Source organism: Myotis daubentonii, chromosome 8 (genome assembly GCF_963259705.1).
Source record: "Myotis daubentonii chromosome 8, mMyoDau2.1, whole genome shotgun sequence".
Lineage (NCBI taxonomy): Eukaryota > Metazoa > Chordata > Mammalia > Chiroptera > Vespertilionidae > Myotis > Myotis daubentonii.
This window is the reverse complement of record NC_081847.1, coordinates 69,009,166-69,033,574: the sequence shown is the minus strand read 5'-3', so window position 1 is coordinate 69,033,574 and position 24,409 is coordinate 69,009,166. Positions and strand designations below refer to the sequence as shown.

Below are 24,409 nucleotides of genomic sequence, written 5' to 3'. Positions count from 1 at the left end.
GTGTGTGTGTGTATGTGTACGTGGTGGACACACAGGGAGGAGGTGCAAGGAGGGGACAGTATCTGCTTTGTGACTTATGGGGCAGCTGGTGAGAAAGTGTTGCCCAGGAACTTAATGGCTGGCTAAGTCAAGGTTTGGGGATTATCTGTGGCCTTCATGCTTCTTTCTTAGTCTTTAATCTCAACAGCGATGGTAGCTCCTGGGTGACAGGATCTAAGCTCAAAGGCAGCTTCTTACTCGCGCTGAGGCGGCACCTTAACCTCTCTAAGCCTCTGTGTTTTCATCTGTGAAATGGAGATGATGCGAGCCCTTACTCAAGGGGCTATTGTAAACATTAGCATAGACACCGGAAAATGGGGGGCGGGGAGGATCTGAAACCATAATGTCATGTGACAGCACAGTGTAAGCACTGCTTTTATTATGACCAACACTATTACATATGTCTTTCACACTGCGATCCCCCAGAATTTATTTCAGACCCTCCAGTTTCGCCTCCTAATACAATCAGCCCTGTGCAGTCCAACACGGTAGCTGCGAGCCAGAGAGCCACTGACATTTAAACTAGAAACTCAGCTCCTCGGTTACATTTGCCATCTGCACCTCTCAAGGGCCCCCCGTGGCTTGTGACTATCATACTGAACAGCACAGGCCTGGGACGTCTCTAGAGCTGCTGTTGTAGTTTGTGTGTTTATTCTATGGAGTGTAGGGCCTGGCTTAATTTTTATTATTATTATTAATTATTGATGTCACTTGGCTCAATTCATCTTAACAACCTTAGGAAATCAATAGTAGCAGCGTCATTATCCCCATTTCGGTAGATGGGAAAACGAGGCACAAAGAGGTTAACTTGCCCACAGCCACGGAGCAAAAAGCAGAGCTGGCATTTCGCTATATAATTTGAGAATGAAAATAGATTCGTGTGCAGAAACGTACCCTCTCACAGTTCTGGGCATTTAGCCGCTGCTAGGTCTCTTCCCGTGAAAGCAATAATCTTGTTTCCTTCAACCTCAAATCCCCAGAGCCCACTCCGGCGCTCCCTAACGCAGGAAATGCATGAACACATCCGAGGGCTCCTCACTTAAGTGGTACCACGGGTCACCCTGCCTCCTCCAGTGTCAGGAGATTTGGCCTCCCGGTCCACTAAAGCATCTCTCTCTCTTTTTTTTTAATCGAAAATATATCTAGCCTGCATCAGGTAATGTTAAAGCTAGGTTTCCTTAGTATGATCCAAGATGGCGAACAGATGTTGTGTTTAGTTGACTGGCCCTGGCTGCCCAGGGAGGGTGGGGTCTGCAGTCCAGGTCTCTCTGCACAGTGAGAAGGAATGGTGAGTAATTACCAGTGTACCGTGAGCAATGGGTGGGGAGGGCAGCTGTCTCTCACCACAGACCTAAACCCATTATTTTACAGATGAGAAAACTGAGACCAGAAGAGAGCATGTCTCAGCCATACACACACCTCCAGGCGGAGGTGAGAGCCATCCTGCTGGTGTGGCCCAGGAGGAAAATACTCTCCAGCCACAGGGGGGAACCTTCCTAACGGATGAAACAGAAACCCAAGAAAAAGCCCCAAGCCCTAAAGCACAATTTCTCTGTCTCATCTGGATGACTGCCCTGTCCCCAAAACAGATCTGAAAACCCGCCACAAATTTCAACACAGGCCCTTCCTGAGCTGCCCTGTTCTGCTCTACGTCCATGACAGCCAGCGTCAGGCAGGTTGCTAAATGCCAAGAACACCGGCTCTTAAACCCCAGCCCCCACCCGCCACCCCCACACCGAGAGCTGCCGTCTTCTCATTCCAGCCTTTGTCCCACCGTGCGGACAGTTCGCGGTGGCCCTTTACCTGCTCCTTATTGTTACTGTTCAGTAAGCCGGGTTTCTTTTTCTTTTTAATGGGGCTTGTGGATGTGTCCTGTGGCGAGTGGCCATTGGAAGAATGCGGAGGGCTGGGGAACTTTCTTTTCGGGGCTGTTCTGTCGGCGGAGCCAGGATCTGAAAGAGACACACAGGACCACACATTTTAAAGCAGTCAGGGGGGGCTCGGCCTCCTCGGGGAGGGGGCGGGGAGGACACAGCCCATTTCGTTTCGGGGTTCCTCCTCCTTAGAATGCACCCCCACCCCCCTTTCTGTTACCCATCTCAGAGGTCAGATGGTCTTTCTGTGGCCTGCGTAACATTTCTGTAACAAACTTAACTCCCTACCAGAATATAAAAACCGGGAGACTTTACAAATCACCTAGATTTTTGGCTTCTCTGAAAAAGAAACAGATCAGGACCTTCCTTCCATGGCCTTATGGCAGCAGACACAGATCTGAATGCCGGCTAGCCATTTTTACATGACAATGTGTCCTCCGCTTTGCCCCAATCCCCCCTTCCCTACTGATCTCTGAGGACGAGGCGATGACCCAGCTACCACGAGTCGTCACACAGGCACCGGTATCGTCCTTAAGCCCAAAAAAATATTTTTCTCCACATCCGTTCCTGATGGCAAGAGCAGGAAACCATGAAAGATAGACCAGGAAGGCCACACATTTAAGAAAGCAAAGGCAAACATACTTCTTTATGGAAGACAACATTTATTCATGTTTATCAGGCAAACCATGTGTAACTATGCAAAAAATGTATGTACAACCCACCCACCAGGAAGTCCTCATGTCTCAGCCTCCGCTGGGGATTATGTTTGCAACTCCCCTCCAAAGAGGCCAGCACAAATTACCTTCTCACTGAGTCTCATCCGTGAAATGCTAACCTCACCTTTGTCAATCCATTCTTTTCCATTTTAATTCTCCCAGCATCTCATTTAAACAGATATACTTCCTCCACCATCCAATCTTCACCTGCAAGACCGTGAATCCATTCCATGCCCGACAGGTGACTTGTTAGCTTAGGGTGATACAATGGCGCGGCCTGGCGTGCCTCCCGTGCTGAGACATGAAAGCTGCAGGCAGCGGAAGAGGAAAGAGCTATGCGAAGAGTACAGGGGATGGGACGGGACGGGACGGGACGGGGGTGGGGGGGTGTCCAGAAAAATGGTTATCCCCAAAGACAGCCCGAGGACGTTCCTCCTCCAATTGTAACCCTCAGGCGCGTCCCAGCACGCAGGCTGCACCCTGTGTCACCAGCCTCCGTGTCTGGACAGGAGTCGCCGGGGGCAGATTAACAGGGTCCAAAAGGGCCACATGCAAGGCCTCCCAGTGGTTTTTTGGTCGGAAAGGCGGAGCAGCTTGCGGCAGGCTTGCAAAGCAAGACAGTGAACTGCTGTGACAAAATCCAGTCCCTGCTTTGGAACTCTCCAGTCTCACCAGACAGGCTGCAGGGAAATCCGGATCCAATGTCCAGGGTCTCTCGCTGAGACACAGCCCTGGGAGGAAATTAAATGCTAACCTTGAGGGAGAACAGACCCCGGAGTTGAGGGGTTCATCCCACCGACATCAAAATGGAGGCCTGGAGAGCCCAAAGGGTTGGCCCAGAGGCACACAGGGCTAGTTAGTGAGGAAACTCACTCAAGGGTGCAGCCTGGGATTGGCACATTCCCCAGAGAACGCCTCCCCTTGCCCGCAGGGACCCTCCCCCCACGCCACCATCAACACTCTCACTTTCTCACACAACGTCTTTGACCCAACAGTCCTCTCCTAGAAACACAGTCTACACACACAGGCACAGAGGAACAAGCCCACACAAGAGGCTCCGCCACAGTGCTGTGTGCTGTCTCTAAGACTGGAACCAACTTCAGGGCCCACGAAGAGCGGACTGGCCTCATAATCCTCTCCAGCCACACAGCGGGCTGTTCTGCAGCACGGAGAGGAACGAGGCAGCTCCGCGTGGACTGATGCTTGACGATCTCCAAGCTTCTGCATCGGGTTTTAAAAAGCCACACATGTCTAGCACCATTATCAGACCAACACACATACCCCCACCCCAAAGTAATATATGTACAGTATCTCCGTTGGCATAAGCCTAGAATATTCCTGGATGAACACGAAAGTACAATAGAGTTCTAAATGGGGACTGGTGGCTGCCTCAGGCAAGAAGAGCCTGCTTGGGTGTGGAAACGGGACTGTTTTGCATTGTGTAACCCTTGTGTATGGTACTTACCATGTGCCTGGACAACTCTATCAAAATAAAATAATGAAATATCTAGGAGGTTCAATTTCACATTTAAAAAAAACAGCCCTAGCTGGTTTGGCTCAGTGGATAGAGTGCCAGCCTGCGGACTGAAGGGTCCCAGGTTTGATAGGAGACGTGCATGAGGCAGCTGGTCAATGATTCACTCTCATCACCGATGTTTCTCTCTCTCCTCCCTTCCTCTGTGAAATCAATAAAGATATATTAAAAAAAAAAAAAAAAAAAGGCAGCAGGTGCAAACCAAAACCACTAATGAGCGGATGACAGAGTCCTGACTCAGAATAAAAAACATCAACATATGGACAAAGTTGGGGCTGATCAAAGGAAGGTAGGTGTTCGGAATTTCTTCTACGTAGACCTGATAAACCCAGTATCTTTGCTCAGGTGTCAGGCTGTGGGTTTTTAAGAAAGGTATTTTGGGAACTCACAGGAGATGTGTTCCAGAAGAAATGGCATGCTGGCCAGGCAAAAACCAAAAGCAAGTGGACAAAGGTGTTGATTTTGTATGTGTTGCTCTGTTTGTGGGTAAATTTTAAAGGAAGAAAGTACATGAGGAAAGACACGCCAATGAGAAAACCAGGGCATGTTGGGGAGAAATTAGTGTCTTTTGATGTTTCTCAGTGGAACACGCACTACTGAATTTTGGAAGGGACAGCACTTCCTCATCCCAAGAACCACCTCGGCATCCTCCCACTCAGACATCAGGACTCCCAAACTGACAACGAAAAGTGCCCCCACAATAGTCCCAAACACTCCCAGGAGCGCTACTGCTGAGCTGGAACATGGGGCAGCCCCGCCCACACGTAGCCAACCTTTGAAGCCAGAAAGAACCAGAAAGAGCACTGACTCCCTCCAGAGTTAACGAGATCCTCCTTGGGCAGTTCCCCACCTGCGACTGAGAGCCCAGGAACGAGGGTTCCCAGTACGAAGTCCCAGACTAGCAGCAGTGGTTTGTACTTGGGCATTTACTAGAAACGCACATTTTCAGACCCCACGCCAGAGCTACAGAATCAGAAACTCTAGGACAGGGCCCAACCATCTGTGGTTTCACAAGCCCTCTGGAGGATTCAGATGCATGCTGGTGTGAGATGCTCTTGAGTGTGTGTTTGGGGGATGGACTCTGAGTTCTCAAGCCTAGAAAATTCTGATAAGCCTCTCCTTACCACCCACGGCTGGCTGCCTGTGGGGCTGGTTCAGGACGAAGGAAATAGAAGTCATGCGAGGAGGCACGGTGAGAAAATAACGACAGCTGAACAGGAGATAACCCCAGGCCAGTCTCTACTTCTCAGGGCCCCAGGCCACACTTGTAAAATGGGAGGAGAGGAGAGAAAGTAGTCAGACCAGAACTTCTTACCTGGAGCCCATGCATGTGCTCCAGGGACCCATGATCCATGTGTCACACACAGTTCTATATCTGGATGCAATTTCCTGGGAAGAAGGGCCATGCCTACTTCACCTTCTCCAAGGTGTCATCAGCAGTAAAGATTAAAAAGTACAAGCCTAGGCCCTGGCCAGTGTTCCCAGTGGTTAGAGCATCAGCCAGAAGGGTCCTGGGTTCAACTCCTGGTCAGAAGCCCCCTGAGGGAAGCTACCAGTAAATATGGCTCTCTCACAACCATGTTTCTCTCTCTCTCTCCCCCTCCCTCCCTCCCACTCTCTCTGAAAAAGCAATGGAAAAAGTATCCTCAGGTGAGGATTAACAAAACAAAACAAAAAAAAGTACAGGTTAGCCCCTGGCCAGGTAGCTCAGCTGGATAGAACATCATCCCGATACACCAAGGCTGCAGGTTCAATCCCCAGTCAGGGTACATTGAAGAATCAACCAACAAATGCATAAATAAGTGAACAACATATCGATGTGCCTGTCTTTGTCTCTCCTTCCCCCTCCACCCCCACCGCCCTTCCTCTCTAAATAAATAAATAAATAAGAGTACAGGGCTAGCCCTGACTGGTTTGGCTCAGTGGATAAAGCGTTGGCCTGCGGACTCAAGGGTCCCAGGTTCGATTCTGATCAAGGGCATATATATACCTTGTTTGCGGGCACATCCCAGTAGGAGGTGTGCAGGAGGCAGCTGATCGATGTTTCTCTCTCATCGATGTTTCTAACTCTCTATCCTTCTCCCTTCCTCTCTGTAAAAAAATCAATAATATATATTTTTTTTTAAAAAAAAAAGAGTACAGGGCTAGAGGATCTTAAAGTCCTTTTGACCTTCCAAATTCTTTAATTCCAGGGGAAATGGGGGATCCTCTCTAGAGAGTCATACACTCATAAGCAATTTACAGCTAAGCAGCCCATCAGGAAGCATAAGGGGAAACCAGGGACCTGTTTGCCAAGTGGAGGGGTCTGACCCAAGACTGCCCACACCTCAAAGGATCCCAACCTTCTAGTCTCAGCCAGCCATCAAGACCTCAATTTTGGCTACGAACACAGGGACTCCCTCCAGAGTTAATGAGACTTCAGCGGCTGCATCCAAAGGGTAGACATGTAATAGGTTCCAAACAACAGGCACAGCTATCAACAGCAAAAGCTTCCAACGGAGGCTCTTAGGGAGAAAAATTGGGCAATGGTGGCCTTCAGAGGTATGAGACAGCGGGCCAGCACTCCGACATAAACATCTGCCCACTCCAGGGGGCAGCCTCTGGTGGTGACAAGATGGGGGTGCTGCAGACCTTGCTGTCGTCATGGCAACAAAGCTGCCTTAGGACCTTTTCCAGAAAGCTGAGTCAAGTATTTATCCCCCCTCTTTAATGATTTACTTCTGATGGGGATGTATTGCTAAACGCATCTCATCTCTAAACTTGGAACGATGACAGACAGCCTCCGTAGACTGAATCCCCAGGGAAATGGTTCACCCTTGATCTGAGAGACCTTTCGGTGAGGTAGCAGGACCTTGTGATCCCACAGGCCTGGCCCACCCGCTGCTTCCCACCCCCACCCCTCCGCCTCCCCAAAAGAAAGCCTGGCTCCGAAGGAGTTAATGTGGGCGAGGGAGGGAAGCTGCCTGGAGGAAAAGCACAGAGCAGTGACTCAGGGAAACAGCTTGGCGCTGAGCAGGAGGCAGCAGCATTTTCCCCTCCTTGTGACATTTCACTGAAATCTTCATAATATGGGAAGGTCTATGGGTATTAGGAACCGAGCATGTAATTAGACGGTTCCCGAACCGGCGTCTTGGGCACCGCCAGAAATAATCCGCTCAGCCCTTCCGAGATGTCCCCTGCCTGAGGGACGCCTTACCTCGGGGTCCCCGGCCTCTTCGCTTTCCTGAGCCACAGTATTAACAGCTAAGACTTGCTTTTATTACATACAATGGACCAGAGGCAGTGTTCAAAATGCCTTTCGTGTCCTTCCCTCGAAGTCATCGCCCCCAGGATCACACAAGTGGCGGGGCTGGGATTTGGACCCAGGCAGCATGACCCGCAAGGCCCACGCATGGCCTCATGCCAGAGAGGGGCTTGTCTCAGCTCTGCAGCAAGACGACTTCCTAATACAGGGTCTACGTTCTCAGAGCACACTCTCATTTTGCCTTTTTTCTTTCTCCACTGCAGATGGTGGTATGGGGAGGAGGGAGGCGGAGGAAAGTTCCACAAGGAGCTCCAGGAACTAACTGGGAGAAAGATGGAAAATCGTGTTTGTCACTCGTCGATGGGGCGCACCAGTCTCTCAAAGGCAGTCGCCAGGAAGCACATTCACCTCCCAACCTCCCAACCTCCAGTGGTGGCACCAGAACCTGGCCTAGGCCACAACATAAGCTGGGGGGATCTCCACTGCCATCTGCCCTCCCCTGACACTCCTTTCCCATCTCCATCCAGGCCTCCCAGACACCCTGCACCCCACCCCCACCCACATCCGGAGCCTGAGTCACTGTGCTCGCCATTCCCCAAAGCCTAGGAAATGACACATCATTACAGAGAACTGTGTCCTCCAGAGAGAGAAAGGGCCGCAGCTGAAAGGCTGGGTGCTTCCCCACAAGGACCAGCCTGTGGTGTGTTTTCGTGGGTGTTAAATTCCCATAATGATGCCGACAGCAAGGCCTAAACGAAAAGAGAAACTGGTCAACAGGCATCATGGGCCACAGAAGTATGACCAACCGTTGGTTGGCCAGAGATGAACAGATTCAGGCAAACCAGGATGAGTCGGTCACCCTACATGGAAGTCAAGGGAACACATGTTCTGACAGGACTGATCTGGGTGGTGCTGACAGGGTGCCACAGTGGCCGGGAGCCGAGTTCTGCTGCTGCCCAGAGTGTGGCCGTAAGAGAAAGACTTAGCCTGTTTGCTTCCTCCTTTGGTAAGATGGACATCACAGTACCTAGTGGAGTATTAAAGAACTAAATGAGTTCATTCAGGTGAAGCTCTTAGTATAGCACCTGGCCAAGAGTATGCATTCAGTACAAGGTAGCTATTTTTTTTTTTAAATCGACCATCATTCCTCCACATCTTCTTCCTCCTCTTCTACCACCTCTGCCCCAAAAACAGAGTTTGGTTTCTGTGGAATTGATGCCCCAGGTTCAAAGGTATAGACACGCCAAGCTACGAAGTGGAGACCGGAACCAGCCCAGGACCTTGTGGTTGACTGTGAAAAGTCCAGGTGTCCTGGGGAAACTGCGAAGGCAGGGTCGGAGGCACAGGCCAGCTCTGGCTCGGCAACAAGCAACGGCCAGCCCTCACCAGAGCCTACTTCAAACATGACCACACGCTGTTCTCCGAAGCAGCAAAGCAGAGCCTGGTTAATCATTTCAAAGCATTTCCCAAAGACACAGAGCAGGTACCCAGACAGGCCTCCCTCCCCAGGAATCTTCAGGCCCTCTCCAGCCAGTAATTACATCATCATGAAACAAAAGCCCTGAACTTCCTCCAGGCCCAGAACAGAAATGAGAAATCAGAAGCAAGGGGTGGGGGAGGGGCGTGTTTTTCTCTTAAGGTAGAGAAGGCCCGAGTCAGGAAGAATTCGAGCAAAAATAACTCTCGACCAAATCGTTTGCTCACACAAAGTACCTCCTAGACCTAGACCGACAGACCCTTACAGACAAGGCCCCGGCCGCCTTCAGAGAGCTGCTCTCTGGCCGAAGCCGGGCTTCTAAAGGGTCCTCCGGCCACACGTGAGTGTGAACTTCTCATCCAGATCAGGAAAAGGGGGGCTGGGGGAGAAATGAGGCCGTGGCAGGACAGGGTCATTCTCAATGTGGGTAAATGTCAAGGTACCAGGAATCCCGGGTACCTGGGAGGCAAGGCAAGCGAAGGGCGGGTACCCGTGGGAAGAGGGGCGCTTACCTGCCATTGCGAAAGCTCTGCTGCTCAGAGGGTCTAGCCTCTCTTTTAAAGCGAACAGAAGCTCACACACCGCAGACATTCCTGCTTCCGGATCCTCAGCGGCCTCTCCCAGGGGGAGGAGGAAGAAGCAGTGAGGACAGGCTAAGAGTCACCACTTACCAGGCCAGCCCTGGCCTCGTACGCACGGGTCTCCCGACGGGGCAAGGACACCCTCACCTCTCCGCACGCAGGCATGTAGGGGCAGGGCGGCGTGCCTCCGCGTCCCGGGCTTTCCGCTCTCATTTATCACCCTGGACAGACAGCAGCTCCACTCGGCTGAACACGGAACGGCTCCCACCCTGCACCGAACGGCTTCTTATTTCCCGGGTGTAACAAACACAACTTGCATTTGTGAAGCAGGGGGGAGTGTGGTGGTTTGTAAAGGTGTTTTTTAGTTTGTTAATAACTGTTTATTGTTTGTCTTTAATTCTGATGTACCTCTCCTAGAAATGAGAAAACCATCTTCCCACTGTTTATACAGTGGCAGGGCCTCTCTCTGTCACTTGTCTGTCTCTCCCTGTCTGTTTCTCTCTCATTCTTCTCTCTCTCTCTCTCTCTAATGAAGAAATGGTGATTAAAGGGCACACTCCTATGTAAAAGGTGAACTAGCAAACCCTCCTGGCAGGACAGAAATTGCTTCACTCTAGGGGAAAAGAGGCTGATGTACAAATGAATTCACTGTTTAGCCCTCAACAGCTAGAGGCAATTGCAACCACCACAGCCCTCCCTCCCCCTCAGCTGGGACCAGGCCTTCTGGAAAAAACGACAACATCTCAACAGGAATTTCCTGACTGGCGAATGCCAAGCTTTTTCAAAATTTGCAGAGAGCAGGGAGGCAGGACTCAACTCCCTACAAGAAGCCGCCGCACCCCACCCACGCCCTCCGCAGGCCCAGGCCCCACTGGCTGCGTCCCTCCGGTGTCCGTACAAGGGCCCTTAAAACAGCCAAACCACCACAAAGAAAAGGTGGAATAACCAGCTGCCTCTGGCCTTTGCCTCACGGCTGGCTGAGGGAGTTTGGGCGGGAGGAGCTGGTTCTGCATTATTTATTCAGGCTGCAGAGGCTTGGTGGGCCCCGCCCTCCAGCCCAGATCAGGTTCTAGAAAGCTCAGGTGCAGGTCGGTGGCTTTCAAATTGCTACGGGGAATTGCAGCATCACAGGGCCAATTCAGAAACAAAAAACAAACGCGGCTGGCAGCAGCTGAAGCCGAGAAGCGGGCTGCCTGCGAGCCAAGCAGGGAAATGCAGAGGCTTCAGGAAGGGGCAGATGAAGAAAGAGACGTCGGTAATAAGCAGGCATCGTTCCCCACATGTCCTGGGTGGGGGTCTGCCTAAAGCCACCTTAGTAATGAGGACAAGAACACTCGCCACGACGCCAGGGAAGAAGGGACAGGCCCTCTACAGGCACCTCGTCACGTTCTTTTGGAGAAGCAAAGATTTCAGACCCACAATCCCAGCCACATTACACTGGTCAAAAAGATGCCTATCCTCACCCAATATCAGTGTGGGGGGGAGGGGGGAGGGGGGGCTCTAAGAATGTGTCCTGGGGCCCACAGACCCAGAAATGCCCAGAGGATGGCCCGCATAGCCACTGCAGCACGCCTTGTGGAAGCCGAAGAGGGGAAGCCATTTCAATGTCACCCATAGGGGACTGAGGTGCAAACACTCGTGATGCAGCCATAAAATGGAACAAAAAGGGAGCCCCGTCTTTATGTAGTGCACAGAACAAAACCCAACCGAGCAAAGGCGGTCTGGGCTCTGGGCCTGCAAAGGCCTGCAGAAACCCCCAGCAAACAGGAAACACTGGGCTTTTTTCATCCTTTCTGATCACATTCACATACTGAGCGATGTAAGATCGTTTTTAATGGCTGTGGGGCAAATGGATGGTAACAGTTAATGCTTATGTAACTCTCGCTATGTACCAGGCACTGCCCCAGCCAGGGACCCATATCTGCATCCCGGCACCTGACACTCTACAGACGGAGCTCAGAACATGCTCCCCCTCCCCACCCCAGACATCAACCAGGTGCCACTTTTAAGGGGCTCAGGTGTTTAAAGCAGTGGTTCTCAACCAGGTTCCCCAGGAGACCTCTGGCAATGTCTAAAGACATTTTTGGTTGTCACAACAAGGCAAATAGAGGGGGTTGCAGCTCGCATCTAGTGGGTAGAGAGGTCAGGGCTGCTGCCAAATACTCTACAGTGCGCAGAACAGTCCCCTAGCAAGGAATGATCAGGCCCAAATTGTCAAAGATCCCAGGTTGAGAAACCCTGGTGTAAACTTCCAGTGAGCTGCCAGGCAGGTCTAACCTTGTGTAAATACACCACCCACGGAGGTATCTGTATCTATTAAGAAGGAAAATGATGCCCAATGTTTCACCTGGCAGCCTGACTTCAGATTTCAAAGAGAAGAAAACAATGGGACCAGTCAGTCACTGAGCAACTAACAGACATCTGGGCTACCTTGGGAACCGTCTGGAAGGTCCCTGCCCCTGTGGGAGGCAGCCAGAAACAAATAATGGTAATAACAGGTACCTTCTGTGGACCACTTATCTGTGAGGCACTGTTCTCAATACAATGATCAATTTACTTCTCACCAGGTCAGGACTAAGTACCCCCATTTTATTGATGAGAAAACTGAGGCCAAGGGGAAAACAAACCCATGATGAAGTGGCTAATAAATAGAGAATGAATATAGGCATATAGAATAAGGCACTGATGACAAATGGACAACAAGCAGAGCAGGAGAAATATTCAGAATTGGTGAATACATACTGGGGGAGAAGGGAGAGCCAGGAAAACATTTTCTATTTCCTTCTCAAACTGGGCTCATGGGATTCACAGATATTGTTTCTTTCCTAAAACACTACTTTAGGAATCCTCCCAAGCATCCATGAGGTAGGAATGGCCCTTTTGGATGCATTTGATAGGTGAGACTCAGATATGCAAAGCTGGCATGCCGCAGGTCAAAGCAGCACGCAGGTCAAAGCAGCACACTTCCCTAGGGTTGTGAGCCACCTTGTAACCCTCCGTCACTAAGGCACGCTTGGTGCTGGTCGCTGTCGCACAGCGCCGCCACTGTTCAGTGTGTGGGCTCTGGGGCCTCACCACGAGGTTGGAACCCAAGCCCCTTCACCTGCCAGCCGTCACCTGCCAGCCGTGTGTCCTTTAGCAAGGTACTCAGCCTCTCAATGCCTCCGTCAATTCAGCTGTGAGTGTTAGAATACTCCTAAAAGGGTTGTTAGGATTAAATGAGACAATACATGCAGAGTGAGCAGCGGCTGGCACAAAGCACCACCAGTTATTACCAATACTATTCCCCCTGTGGGGGAAGGAGGAGCCGGGGCGGAGAAAAAAACAGTGACCCAGACATTTCAAAGCTCTTTCCCCAAATCTTTTTGTATCTTCACCTTGATTTACACCACCCTCGCTCTTTCCAGCCTGTTTCTGGAAAAGGTTCCCTGATGAGAATCACAAACTTGTTAAGCCCTCTCAGGCGGGCACGGGCTCAACCAAACCAGGTTCTAAGCCCTTTATTGCTCAGGACCTCACCCAGATCAAAGCGGACAGGTCCAGGTGGCCCACAGCCCCAGCGCCAGACTGAACTTCGCCCCCAGGACTCCTCCAAAGGCACTCTCCTCCCTACTCAAGGGGCCCGGAATGCCTGGGATGGAGCTGACCTCAGAATCCTAGTCACCTGCAAAACGCATTGAGAATGCCAAACCCTGCAGGGTGAGGATGAAAGGAATGCCTACGTGGTCCCTGGCACATGGTGAGTGCTCTGCAAGGGGTGTTCCTTCCCTGCCCATCATCACTTCTGCCTGTTCAAATTCAGTCCAACCTTCACAGCTGCCACCTTGATTCAAGCTCCCTGCCCCTCTATAGCAGCCTTCTTCAAAACTACAGATAAGCAGTCCCTGCCCTGACCAGTGTGTCCAGTGGTTAGAGCCTCGGCTCACAGCCCCAAGGGTCACGGGTTCGATTCCGAGGTCAAGGGCACATACCTGGGTTGCAGTTCACTCCCCACCCTCCAGTCAGGGAGCCTGTGGGAGGTAACCAGTTAATGTGTCTCTCCCGCATCACACATCCCCCCCCCCCCCTCTCTCTCTCTCTCTCTCTCTCTCTCTCTCTCTCCCCCCCCCACCCCCACTTCTCTTCCCTCCTATCCTTCTACTCTCTCTGAAAAGCAATGGGGGAGGGAATATCCTTAGGTGAGGATTAACAGAAGATAAGCAGTCCCCTACATAAAACCCTCCAAAGGATTAGACACCCAACCTTTCATTAAGACCTACAATGCCCCCAGGGATCTGGCCCTGCTCTCACCCCTTCTCCTCCACTCACTCACCCCTACACATAATGGCCTCAAACAAGCTAAACTCATCTGCACTTGCTAGCCCTTCCATCTAGAATGGCTTATGCCTAATTTTCCCATAGTTGGCAACTTCCGCTTTTGGCTCAAATGTCACCTCCCCAGAAAAACCTTCCCCTGACCACCCAGCCTCCACCCACTTTACTGGGTCATCTTTTTTGTTTCTTCATTGCAGTCTTCTCTAGCTGGAAACGTTCGAAAACTGTGTTCTTTTCTGCTGGTTCACTTGTGTATAGCATCTCCTTCAGAATGTACGCTTGATCTCAGTTCTTCTTTCCTTGCTGGGGCCCAGGGCCTGGCTGAGACGTGCCCCCCGAATGCACATCTGACCAGCTACAAGCAGGAGAGGTTAACAAAGCTTCGAGGTGTGCCGAGCAGACCTAACTCACAGGAAACTCCAGTTTTCCTTCCCGGGTCTAAGAATTTCTTGCGGCAAAGCCAGAAGGCGGAAGGGTTGTGAAGTCAACAGGGAAGATTACACTAAAGGCAGCCTAGCCATTTCAGGGTCCGAAAGAAACGAGAGAAGAAAACGCCCTTTCCACAGGTACTCAGCCTTTCTTGTTTCTTGCCTAAAAGAGCCCATTTCCCCCAAAGTAAGGAATAAAGAATTTATGTCGTGGACGTGACGGGCCTATGCAGCTAATAAACACAATTACTGAGAACCAAAGGGAGAAAACTCAGGCGTTTTCAGGCCACCCATTTCCTAGCTCTCTCCATTCTTCCTGGGGAGGGCTATTGTTTAAGATCACTTAGTGTTTTAAAAAAAAAAAAAAAAAAAAAAAGGAATGACTTTCTCCAGGGAAAACACTCTATCTCGTGCTCCACACTGGGAGACCCCCACTGTGCTGGCACTTTAACCAAATTTTTAGTCCTGATTCTTTGACCCTTTTCTTATCAGACCCTTTTAAGTCTGAAGATCTTTTTTCAACGCCCCCCTTAATCCCTGAGATGAGTCTAGATTCCTATTTGTCAACAACTCTCACCAACTAGTGTATCTGGCCCCAACCCAAGAAATCACAACCTGGTTGGAAAGACGGTCGAGATTAGTGTGTGGGAACAGATTACAGGGGTGGGCAAACTTTTTGATTCGAGGGCCACAATGGGTTCTTAAACTGGACCGGAGGGCCGGAACAAAAGCATGGATGGAGTGTTTGTGTGAACTAATATAAATTCAAAGTAAACATCATTACGTAAAAGGGTATGGTCTTTTTTTTTTTTTTTTTTTTTTAGTTTTATTCATTTCAAACGGGCCGGATCTGGCCCGCGGGCCGTAGTTTGCCCACGGCTGGAATAGAAGGTTACCAGAGGACGGCTAAGAAGGTGAAGTCAGCCTTACTCAGAGCAGGACCCTAGTGATAGCAGTGGTCAAGGGAAGCGATCACCAGGAAGGACTCAGTCCAGGACAATGATTTTCAACCTTCTTCATCTCATGGCACACAAACTAAACACTAAAATTCTGCAGCATACCAAAAAACATATTTTTGGCCAATCTGACCAAAAAATAGGTGTCATTTTGATTCATTCACACTGGATAGCTATTGTTGTATTGACTATTGTCATTTGTTTGTTTGTTTTTATTTGACAATCTAAGGGCAGAGAGGTCAGTGCCCCTGACTAAATACTAGTCAGGTTTTGCATGTTTTAAAAATTCTTGCAGCACACCAGTTGAAAATCTCCGTCTAGAACAGTGGTTCCCAACCTTGGCTGCACATTATAATCACCTGGGAATCTTTTTAAAATCCTGATTTCTGGGCCTCGTCCTCCGGAAATTCTATTTCTTTGTTATGGGGTGGGGCCACAACATTAGTAACAAAGAAACAGAATTTCCGGAGGATGGGGCCCAGAAATCAGGATTTTAAAAAGATTCCCAGGTGATTCTAATGTGCAGCCAAGGTTGAGAACCACTGGTGTAGAAGATCGATTTCCAGCTTCTCTTAAACAAGTAAACAAAGGAATCAGAAGATCCAGCCACACAGGCTCCCATTTCCACGTGGAATAGTCCTGGCAAAATTCCCCTTTGCCAGGGTCTCTATTATTTTTAACTCTCAGGTAATTAAATTTAACCTTGAAAATCTCTCATACATACATATATATATTTTTTATTATTGATTTCAGAGAGGAAGGGAGAGAGAGATAGAAACATCAATGATGAGAGAGAATCATTGATTGGCTGCCTCCTGCACGCCCCCGACTGGGGAATTAAGCCCACAACTCGGGCACGTGCCCTTGACTGGAATCAAACCCGGGACCCTTCGCTCTGCAGGCCAGCACTCTATCTCGGGTGAGGATTTTTAAAAACAACAACAACAACATTTATTGAGCAGCTACTATAACATCACCAGACTCCTGTTTGTCAAAGAAGGGATAGAGACCTGGTCCCCATATCAGTCCAGGTGAGTAGACACACAGGTAAATTAATTTTACAATGAAGTGTTTTGAAGGCTGGGGAGAGGGCAAACCAGCATACCCTGTGGTATTTTCCTCCAGCCAGTGCCAAGATGCCAAAGGGCCTGACAGAAAGACAGTTCAAGCGTGGCCTCGGTAAGAAATCCAACTAGGGAAGACAAGATTAGAGCCATGTTTTCTTTGCAGAACTTTTCAAAACAGAGCAGACTCAAGAGATGAAGCAAAATTCAGACGCCAACACAATACTCCTTTACTGAGCGTGTCCCATGCTGGGCCGGTCCCTGGCTAACTCAGTATTCTCACCTATAGCATCCGGCTCGGCACTCACAACAAATCCATCAATGTATTAAAGTAATTAAAGCTTCCCATGATGAGGGCAGGGTTCTCTGTGCTGCCCAAGGCTGCAGCCTCCAGGCGCAGATGGCTACTGAGCACCTATAACATGGCTAGTGAGACTGAGGAACGAATTTTTTATTTTAATTAATGTAAATTTAAACAGCCGCATACAGCTCCTGGCTACTTGATTGGAGAGTGTAGCTGAGGAAGCTCAATATTTAACAGACAATGAAGCAAGCCTGGCAAGGGAGCAGGCCACTGTAGAAACCTCCACCCATCCCGAATGCCTCAAGGGCACAATGATTAGATGCCTAGCAACTAATATGGACTTGACATTGATTCCTCCTTTAGCCTAGCCTGGAAATTCACACACCTTCAGCATGCATACAAATATCTGGTCAGAGCTGATGAGTGCACATTCATGGGCAATTGAAGGGACTTTCCAGGGTGATTTTGACTCTGGAAGGTAAAGGATTCCACTGTAGGAGGTATCAGTGAAGGCTCAGAAAGAGGGGGGCCTGAGAAGGTGAGGGGAAGGCAGTGCTCAGGGAGAGCAGTCTGACGCTGCAAAGCTGTGACTGGGCGAGGAGCAGGGCCCTGGCCACCACAGGACCAACACATGGCCACAGGGGAGGGGCGGGAGGGGCGGGAGGGGCGGCAGGGCCTTCATCTCCACTCCAGACCTCGGTCTTTAGGAGCCACTGGAAACATAAAGCAGGAGAACAGGGTAATCCGACTGTGTTTTGGAAAGAGCCTACTAGAAGTGGCATTAATACCTCGGGAAGGAAAGGGGTCAGAGGGAAGGGCGCCATTTCAGACAGTACCATGTCCCCAGGGAGAAAGAAAGACAGGCCACCAATCGCTTCTGAGAGAGCAAACATTTGAGCTTCGGTAATTATTCCCAGGCACGGGTTATGCTGGAAAACAAAGCCATCTTCTCTAGCAGAAAGGCTTGTATACTTCCTTCTCCAGGAAAAACATTCTATCTATCTGGTAGACAAAGTCAAGTCATTCACTCATTCATTAAAAATCAGTATTTGCTGTGCACCAACCAGAACAGGCACAGTGGCCGTAGAAAGGGCACAGGGAAAAATAAGATGAGCAAAAAAAGGCAGGGCCCACCCTCACTTGCAGCCTTACGATCAACGTGGGCAGGCGGTTAGGAGAAAAGAGAGAGGCGTATCTCCCAGGCATGCGCAAAGGCCCCATGGCCAGAGATGGCTCTTTTGAGAATCTGGAAGATCCTTGTGGCTGGAACAGATGAAAAGGGGAACATGGAGAGGGGAAGCTGGGAAGGTGGGCAGAGACCAGCCAGGAGGATTTTAGCATTTTGATCTTCACCCTAAAATCAAGAAAAAAGCACTTAAGAGTTTAAAGGAAGAGGGACTAGCCAGAAGAAATGACCTCTCAGAAAGATTGGGAAGCTGGGATGGATGGAGATGGTGAGACCAGCTAAAAGATTGGTGACAGCACAAAGAAGAGTGGCATCTAGGATATAATATTCTAAGTAAGTGACACAGAAAGACAAAAGGACAGAAGAATAGAGGATAAGTCCCATATCCACAGACCCAGCCAATGGCAGAGTGCTGGGGTATTTCATTGTGACGGAGGAGCAAGAGTTTTAGGGGGACCAGGAGGATAAGTTGGGAGGTGAAATCAGTAGACATGTTTCGTTTGAGACATCCATGAACAATAGGTAGGCGGGGCAGGTGAGCAGCTGGCCCTCTGCATCATAACTTGGGAAAAATCTAAATTGGAAATAAGAAAGTTGTGAGTCATAAAGCTACAGATGTGGGCAAGATCCCCCAGGGGAAAAACATGCTGGGAGAGATGAGGACAGAACCAAGCTTTCAGCAACTCCAACATCTAAAGGCTGGAGAGAACAGAAGGTGCCAGGGAAACAGGAAGAAAACCAGGACCGTGGAGGCAGAAAAAGCCAAAGGAAGAGATGGTTGCCAGGAAAAGAAGGGTCAGCAGTGTCCAGTGCCTCTCTGACAGCGGTTCTCAACCTGTGGGTCGCGACCCCTTTGGCAGTCGAACGACCCTTTCACAGGGGTCGCCTAAGACCATCCTGCCTATCAGATACTTACATTACGATTCATAACAGTAGCAACATTACAGTTATGAAGCAGCAACAAAAATAATTTTATGGTTGGGTCACAACATGAGGAACGGTACTTAAAGGGCCAGAAAGTTGAGAACCACTGTGAGATCCCGGAGGACGAGTACTGAACACTTGCCCCGGAAAGGGCAACATGGAGTCTGCAAGGAGCCTCAACAATCACTGCTAATAGGGAGGGACTGGGAAGAAGCCCCAAAATGCAACTGGAAGAGGGGAAAAAAGAAAAGATACACTTCTTATCAAACTAAGGTTGAAAACAGTCCATTGTAGTGAATAGCAGGAGTCACATCTATAATAATAAAAGGGTACTATGCTAATTAGACCAGACGTCTTCCAGGCGCCATTCTGGACGTCCTTCCTGACCAAGCTGGGGCAGGAGGGAAGCCAGCCCAGGTCCCGGGTGCGGGAAGGAAGCTGGTGCTGGCGGCCAGGGGAAGGAAGGCCTACTCTTGCACGAATTTCGTGCATCGGGCCTCTAGTAAACATATCACGTGGGTCAGGCTTCAAAAATGAGGCAAGCACAAGGCTCTGCACAAGTGAACCACAGAGCTACGCTGCACAGATGGTGCCGACCAGGCTCTGAGAACAGATCCACAGTGGATGCTACGCTGGCCAAGGGGAGGGAGAGCCTTGGAAAGCCATTATCTGCCGTCTTCAGAGTTCCGGGCATTTCAGACCTTGTTGGGAGAGGAACAATCTGGTAGTTATCTAACGCACAAATAAATTCTTTCCATTGCACAGCACACGCATGGCACTTCTTGGGCTGTCGGAGATGTAGACGAGCCAAAATAGAGTTAAAAATACCGATGCTCTTTTTTTTTTTTTTTAAAGAAAAATTCTCAGCACTTCTGCATTGCACTGTGATTTAAGGGTGTTTATGGTTATATTTTCTTAAAGAGTTTCCTTGAAAAAAAAAAAACACGACAGAAGGTATCTAGCTCATCTCCATCCTCATAAACAATCCCTTTGTGAAACAGTCTTAATTTACATACAACAGTGAGAACGAGGCTCCTGTACTAATTAAGGTCTGGGACTGGTTAGCAAATTGCTATAATTGCATATTCTCCAGCATCCTGTCTCAGAAAACATACCCATACCCAGGCAAAGCTCAGCAAGAATGACACTGTTCAAGATTTTAATATCTTGGGCTTCCGCTGCATCTGTGCATGGTTTCCAAGCGGCTCATTCCCTTGTGCGGGTGACATTACACAGACATTTAAAAAAAAAAAAAAGTTTCAGCTTTGGCAGCCTAGCATCCGCACACCACAATCATTACCGCAAAATGCACACATGGCAGGATCAAGACGCAAGCAGCCCAAACAGGGACGCCTTTGTATGGAGACGTGAACTCGCGGGGCCCATCCTTTTTCAGATTTCAAGTCCCCAGCTTTGGAGGGGCTTGTTCGGACTCACGCACGCATGAGGTGGCCACAATCCTGGCACGAGCTGCGCTGTGACCAATCTCGTGCAGAGGATGCAAACTGACAACCTCAGCCACTCCTGAACCAGAGGTGTGTTTTGTTGGGTTCATGCATCGTCTTTCAGAAAATGGGCTGCACGGACCATATTTCCATCAGGCGTTTTTACAGAAAAATATCCCAGTGGCAACACCCAGTGAGTCATATTCCTGCTGGTCAGGGAAGGATCAGCTGGAGGCACCCTCCCCCTTCGGTGCAGACACTCTGCTATTCACCAAAGACTCCAGAAATCCTAGATGCCAGCTACACTCACTGGCCCCTGCAGACACCAACTTGGAACCCTTGGGACAGAGCTCATGACCAAAGTCCAAAGGTTTAAATTCAAAGATAAAACCTGATCCCAGTTCTCCACTAAGCCATTTCATTCGTCCCTGAGTCTCAGTTTCCCTAACTGTAAAATGGGACTAACAACACACCCACATCATCACGTTATCATGAGAATCAAATGACGTAATCTGCATAAAATACCCGGCCCCTAATAAGCACTCGGAAAACACTCGCACGGCAAACACACTTGACATCTAGACGGTACTCCGATGTATGCCTGAGCATCTTCCGCAGATCACTGCCCTCAGACACAAATGTCAACCTGACATCCTGAAAGCTCGATAGCTTGATCTCCCGAGAACTCAAAACGCACGGTAAATGCCAAGGCTGGCGCAGCGACAACGACCGGCTTGGAAATTACTCAGTTCATAAGTGAGTACGTGTCAGGGGGAAGGGGGTGTCCCAACTAAAATTTGGTCAGAGAACCTGAAAGGTCATACGGACCAGATGTAGTAATAGGATTTGAGAATTTGGAGCCAATTACTGTCAGCATTTCTAAGTTTCCCAAGTAATACCACTGCCAGTTTCCCAAGATGCCTGAGTAGTCACTTCATCTTCTGTGAAGGAATTATCTCTTCCCGGATGTGGGCAATTCTGGTGTCCAGACACCAGCCCTTCCCTGGCCAAAGTGCAGGCACATGACACTCTCCCTGGGTGAGACTCTCCCTGGGGACTTTGCCCTGTCGTTCCTGAGGAGGCTGTACACAGTTCCATGCCCCAGAGCAGTCCCAGACCTCCGGCCTGCCCATCGACCCCATGAGCTGACAGACCACCCTCCTCTTCCCCTTCCTCTCCAGTTAACCAGCGGCTTCCACTGCTCACAACCAAAGAACCCAACAGGGATGGAGTCGTGTAGGGACTGAAGCAAGGAATTCCCAAACCACGAGAAAAACAGGCCGCAGGATGAAGTGTGTATTCACTGAGCCCAGATCGCCACGCCTCGGATTTGGGAATGATGAGGACTGAGAGATAAGGCTTCATCCCATCAGCCTTTGCAAACCTCACATTTTGACCATGATGACTTCGGCGCTCAGAACCCCAGCAACCCAGGCTCATCATCATCACTCCGGGCCTGTGTGTATGCAATTTCCTTGCCTGACCCAAGAGGCTCTGTCAGAAAGTTCCCTAGACACAGAGGCTGCCCCTGGGTGACGGGAGCTCAGTTCCACACAAAGAAAGCCATCCAAGGCAGCCGCCGGGGAGAGAAAGGTCCCCCTCGAAACCAGGTGACCCCTCCTCCTGTTCACAAACTCCCCACTAGAACAGGGGCCCCAGACGCCCTGGGAGAAGCAGTCCAAACAGCTGCAGACCATCTTTCTCCAATGCCTCGGAGGCCCGCGGGCTAAGAAGCTGGCCTGCGCCTGCCTGCCAGGTCACCCGACCCAGTTCTTCGTTACCTGGGCACTGCTTCCGGATTCACCTCCAAGCCCTCCTCCTGGAGGCTGTAAGTGGGGGCAGTTGTGGAATGTGGTACGTAGGATCTCTACCCAATAGGCTTACCAATGCAAACTCATGCCGGTTCATGCCAGTTCTAACCATGGCTAACACTTCTGAGCGCCCACCTCGTCCCAGGCACCATTCTGAGCACTCCGCCTGTGTGAGCAAATTTAATCTTCACCGAAACTCTCTATCTTCATCATCCCCACGCATACGGGGAAACTGAGTCACAAAGAATAGCCTAACGAGGCAGGGCACAAACTAGCAGGTGAACCCAAGGAGCCTGGCTCTAAAAGCGAGGATTTTCTATGTCTTCATGCCGTCCTGCATCTCGAATGGGAGGGAGGGGTCGAGCAAGGGGGCCTAGGACATGAGGAGCAAAGGAGCCTACATCTTAGTAGAGAAGACCACCAACAAACAAATAAATAAGAATTACGCCCTGCCGAACCGGTTTGGCTCAGTGGATAGAGCGTCGGCCTGCGGACTAAAGGGTCCCAGGTTCGATTCCGGTCAAGGACATGTACCTGGGTTGCAGGCACATCCCCAGTAGGAGATGTGCAGGAGGCAGCTGATCGATGTCTCTCTCATCGATGTTTCTAACTCTCTATCTCTCTCTCTTCCTCTCTGTAAAAAATCAATAAAATATATTTTTTAAAAAAAAACAGAATTACGCCCTAACGGGTTTTGCTCAGTGGAAAGAGCATCGACCTGCGGACTGAAGGGTCCCAGGTTCAATTCTGGTCAAGGGCATGTACCTTGGTTGCAGGAACATCCCCAGTAGGGGGTGTGCAGGAGGCAGCTGATCGATATTTCTCTCTCATTGATGTTTCTAACTCTCTATTCCTCTCTGTAAAAAAATCAATAAAATATTTTTTTAAAAAAAGAATTACAAGGTCATGGACAAGGGAGATGAAGAAAAAATCAGGAGTGATTTTGAGGAACCTTCTGGAATGCTGCAAATATTCAATTATCTTGCTCTAGGTTGCAGTCCCATGAGTGCACATGTATTGGAAGTTCATCCAGCTGTACACCGAAGATTTAAAATGTACCGGAAAACGGTAAACAAATGGCAGATGGTGGAATGCTACAGATAAGGGGAGAAGGCTGGAGTGGTCCATGCGGTAATGGATCAGAAGTGGAGACAAGTGTATGAACCCATTTAATTTTATATAAAGGTAGAAATACCTATAGATATGTGTATATAGATGGGCTAGGAACCCTTTTCCTTGCTGTCCGCTGAGAGGACGTAGGAGCAAAGACTCATCAGTAGCAAGGAGCACACTGAGCACTTGGATCCTGGTTTCTAAAGCTGTTCTCCAATGAACGAAAGCAAGATTCCTTGGGCAAATGACCAATGCTAGGGCTGTGACAGAAAATACGCAAGAGGAGCCTAAAGCATCTTGTAGTGGCAGGAAGTAAGAAAAGTGTTCAATTAATCAATCAATCAGTCAACCACCCAATGATGTCAAAGGGATACTGAAATGCTCCCAATGGCCAATGCTGAAGTAATTTGAGCAACAAAGTAAATTAGTATAGGACTGTATAACCCGAAGTAGAAAATAATTGAGTCCATGATGATATAAGTGATTGGATAAAGAAATGGGAAAAAGAGGCAAATCTCCCATACAGAAGAATTCCAAGTAATTTATGTAGATATTCTGGCCTTAAGGAGGAGGAATATAACTCCCCACTCCATGTGAGCTGGGCATTGTGACTTCCTTCTAAAGCATACAGTGTGGAAGGGGAGAAAACTGACAAAGGCCACCTGAGCATCTGGGGTCACGGTCAACATAATCCGTTTATAATGGGTACCCTTAATATGATGTGATGAAATGGCACTTTATTCTGTGGTCTTCTTCCCCAAAACCCCATTATTCCAGTCCACTCCAGTCCAATAATGAAAAAAAACATGAGATAAATCCCAGTTGAGTGACACCGTACAAAATACCTGACGAGTATTCCTCAACACCTTCAAGGTCATCAAAAACAAAAACTGAGAAGTTGTGAGAGCCAAGACAAGTCGAAGAAGACGTGTAACTAAATATAATGTTGTATCCTATGTGGAATCCTGGGACAGAAAAGGGACTTTAGCCCTAGCCAGCACTGCTCAGTGGTTAGAGCACCAGCCCGCACACCGAAAGGTCTTGGGTTCAATTCTTGGTCAAGGGTATGTACCTGGGTTGTAGGCCAGGGCGCATGCAGGAGGCAACCAATCGATCTCTCTCTCTCTCTCTCTCTCTCTCTCTCTCTCTCCCTTTCTTTCTCTTCCTCTCCCCTCCCTCCCTCCCAAAATCAATGGAAAAAATATCCTCTGGGGGGGATTAACAGGGAGAAAAAAAAAAGAAAGAAAGAAAGAAAAGGGACCTTAATGGAAAAACTAAGGAAATCTGAACAAAGCATGGACTTTAGTTGGTAATAACATCAGTATGGATGGGTTTCTTGTGACAAATAAAACATACTAATGCATGAGGTTAATAATAGGAAAACTGGGGGGGGGGGGGC

General features: G+C 49.4%; 1 protein-coding gene and 1 long non-coding RNA gene across 18 annotated transcripts in view; one reads left to right on the top strand and one right to left on the bottom strand.

Annotated features, from left to right (window-relative positions):
- Positions 1 to 24,409, top strand: part of LOC132239867 (uncharacterized) — a 566,058-nt gene that overhangs the window by 497,093 nt on the left and 44,556 nt on the right. The gene's annotated exons all lie outside the window — the stretch shown is intronic.
- The window catches only part of ZMYND8 (zinc finger MYND-type containing 8), a 110,740-nt gene that overhangs the window by 74,162 nt on the left and 12,169 nt on the right, over positions 1 to 24,409 (bottom strand). For all 17 annotated transcript variants that reach the window (XM_059706837.1, XM_059706836.1, XM_059706839.1 and 14 more), the window contains one exon: positions 1,843 to 1,991. In XM_059706837.1, coding sequence (XP_059562820.1) covers positions 1,843 to 1,991 — 149 coding nt within the window. The remainder of the gene's footprint in view (positions 1 to 1,842; positions 1,992 to 24,409) is intronic.